Source organism: Penaeus chinensis, chromosome 15 (genome assembly GCF_019202785.1).
Source record: "Penaeus chinensis breed Huanghai No. 1 chromosome 15, ASM1920278v2, whole genome shotgun sequence".
Taxonomy (NCBI): domain Eukaryota; kingdom Metazoa; phylum Arthropoda; class Malacostraca; order Decapoda; family Penaeidae; genus Penaeus; species Penaeus chinensis.
The window spans coordinates 16,376,146-16,378,645 of NC_061833.1; the positions used below are offsets into that span (position 1 = coordinate 16,376,146).

Sequence of the window (2,500 nt, forward strand, 5' to 3'; positions counted from 1 at the left end):
CTACCTAGTACTTAATCATGTGAATCATTGTTTGGTATCATAACATTCCAGAAATATGGCAAAGGGAGGTAAATGTCAGAAGGCATAGCTATATTTTTATTCAGGAAGTTTTGTAAATAGTTATATTATTGAAAGCTATATTTCACTAAATAACTAGTGTTGAGAACATTTTCTTATATTAAGGCCACATTTTTTGGTGGAGTTGTATTTTCATACTGCTTTTATAATGTGAAAAAATCTTTTAGATAATAGAGAATATCTTAATGGGATCCTTAGGGGATATTAACCGGAAAATGTAGGAAGTGTAAAGACCAAAATTTGCCTTTAATAATGAGCTGTTAACATAGCTTTTTATATTCAGATATTACTTGTGTGGATAAAACAAGAATGATCTCATAAGGAAAATATGGGTATAAGAAACTTTATTTAATATGTTAACTATTACAATTTCAATAAAACTGTTCAAAGATTTGCTGTGTGTTTTACCTCTTACTTTTTAGATTTCTATTTCCTCCAGAGATATACCTTCAGCTGAAGGTGGATAAAAGTATATAAATATGGCCAATGTAATATTAACTATTAACGGCATATTCAAAATTTAGTGATAGTGTCAGGCTTAGGGGCTAAGCTCCCAGGTAAGAAAGTGCTATATGACACCAAAGGTCATATGGCACTATGGTAAATTAGAGTAACGAAAAGGGTAGGAACAAGTTAATGATTTGGGTAAAGTTAAAGGTTTAACAATACTAGAGGGTGGTATGGTAGTGAAAAGGGCAGAGATGGGGAGCTGATGGGGTATAGCATAAGGTAATGGTTGGTAGAAGGGGAAGGAATTAAAAGAGTAGGAAGCTTTATGACAAAGTACTGTGGCAAGAATGGCAAAAATGAGTTTAACGATTAGGATAAGCGGAGAAAACAAAGGAATGACGAAAAGGAAAGGAAAGGAGGAGAGGAAAAGACCATGCAAAATTAGTTGAGGCGAGGGCTGAGGACCAAGGTAAGGGTGATCCCCTACCTTGGGCCTCAGTCCCCATCTCCCAAGACCCCCAAGGCAACAACAGGCAAGGAATTGCGGGGTATTTTGTGTTAGTTGACTCCAAGACTAGGTTTTGTTTGACTCGGTAAGTTTCATTTCCTTTATTTTCTATCAATAAGAACAATAGTTGTAATTAGTGAAAAATACTCTTTTACCAAAGAAAACTACCAAATAATGAGTTTCAGAGAAAATAACCTTTATCCAATATTTAAATTATTACCAAAATAATCATGAAAATAAAATAATACAGTTCATGTAAGTAATAAAAGTGATATACCAATGATTTTTTTTTCTTTATTAGGCATAAAATATAATTTCTTACAAACTGATAACAAACACATGGAGTTAATGTTAAAAAATTCAACAAATAAGTAGTGTCTTTTGTGTAGACCACAAACCTATGGTATTGTAGCACCCCTTAACTTACTTCCAATGACCTGTGCAGTACTGGAATTACTCATACATATTCTATTTGCCTGTAAACCTTGCAAATATTAAAATTCATGAAGACAAAGCTGTTCTTGATTTTCATGTTTTGTTACAACCAGATCCCTGACTGACATTAACTGTAGAAACCACATGCATTTTCTTAAAATATACTTATTAATAACTCAAACTTCACTTCAGCAGGAATGAGAAGTCTGTGCCAACAGGGTATTCCTCTGGTTGCTTGCTCCTGAAAAGTCAAGAAATGTTCACTTTAATATTGTTCATACAAATTTCAAAAGTGCATTCTGTTGAGGGCCTCCCTTTTTCCATAATCATTTAAATTTCCAACGTTGTCACAGATTTTTGGGATACCACAAATATTCATGAATAAGTAGTATTCTTGCATCTATTTGCATCTAAAAGGCTTGTATTAAATTCAATTTATAGATAAAAATAAATGCATATATAAACATACATGCACCTATATACATCTATTTACCTATCTATTTATCATCTCTATGTATACATTTATCTATAAAACAAACACTTTTTTTTCTTCTTGTGGTACTACACATATCCACACCATCATCATAGAGAAATACTCTAGACTTACGGCCTAAAGAGTCGAGCTGGATGCAGACCCATGAGAAGAGCCAAATCTCCTGTCACTTTCAGGAGAGCTCCTTCACGAAGTCCAAGTACGGGAGGTGTCCCAGGAATCTCGTGGTACTGGTTTATCCTTTCCTCCCGTGTCTCCTGTAAGATGATTAATATCATAGTCACCCAACGATTTTCTTAATAGAACTCTTCATACTCTTTTTAAACTCACAACTTTGATTATTATTTTTTAAAAATATTTTCAAATGCAATTATCAAATATCACAAATGGTATTTATTGGAGTAATAATAGTAAGTCTGAGGAATCTCTAGTCTTCTACAGAGGAGTTGCACATATACCGACTTTCCACATTTGCCTACTAGTGCTCAGATATCATTATATAAATATACTTCCCACCTTTTCCTGACAATACCATC

The 2,500-nt window shown here is 33.5% G+C and overlaps 2 protein-coding genes across 9 annotated transcripts in view; one reads left to right on the top strand and one right to left on the bottom strand.

Moving 5' to 3' along the window:
• LOC125032787 (epidermal retinol dehydrogenase 2-like) overlaps positions 1-469 on the top strand; it is a 12,902-nt gene extending 12,433 nt beyond the window's left edge. For all 7 annotated transcript variants that reach the window (XM_047624150.1, XM_047624148.1, XM_047624152.1 and 4 more), the window contains one exon: positions 1-469. This exon is cut by the window's left edge and continues 1,024 nt beyond it. The gene's annotated coding sequence lies outside the window, so the exon portion shown is untranslated.
• Positions 470-1,316: 847 nt separating this feature from the next.
• LOC125032788 (alpha-aspartyl dipeptidase-like) overlaps positions 1,317-2,500 on the bottom strand; it is an 18,306-nt gene continuing 17,122 nt past the window's right edge. For both annotated transcript variants that reach the window (XM_047624154.1, XM_047624155.1), the window contains exons 6-7: positions 2,079-2,221; positions 1,317-1,712 (exon numbers count right to left, since the gene is read on the bottom strand). In XM_047624154.1, the coding sequence (XP_047480110.1) occupies positions 1,655-1,712; positions 2,079-2,221 (201 nt within the window). In that variant the 3' untranslated portion in view covers positions 1,317-1,654. The remainder of the gene's footprint in view (positions 1,713-2,078; positions 2,222-2,500) is intronic.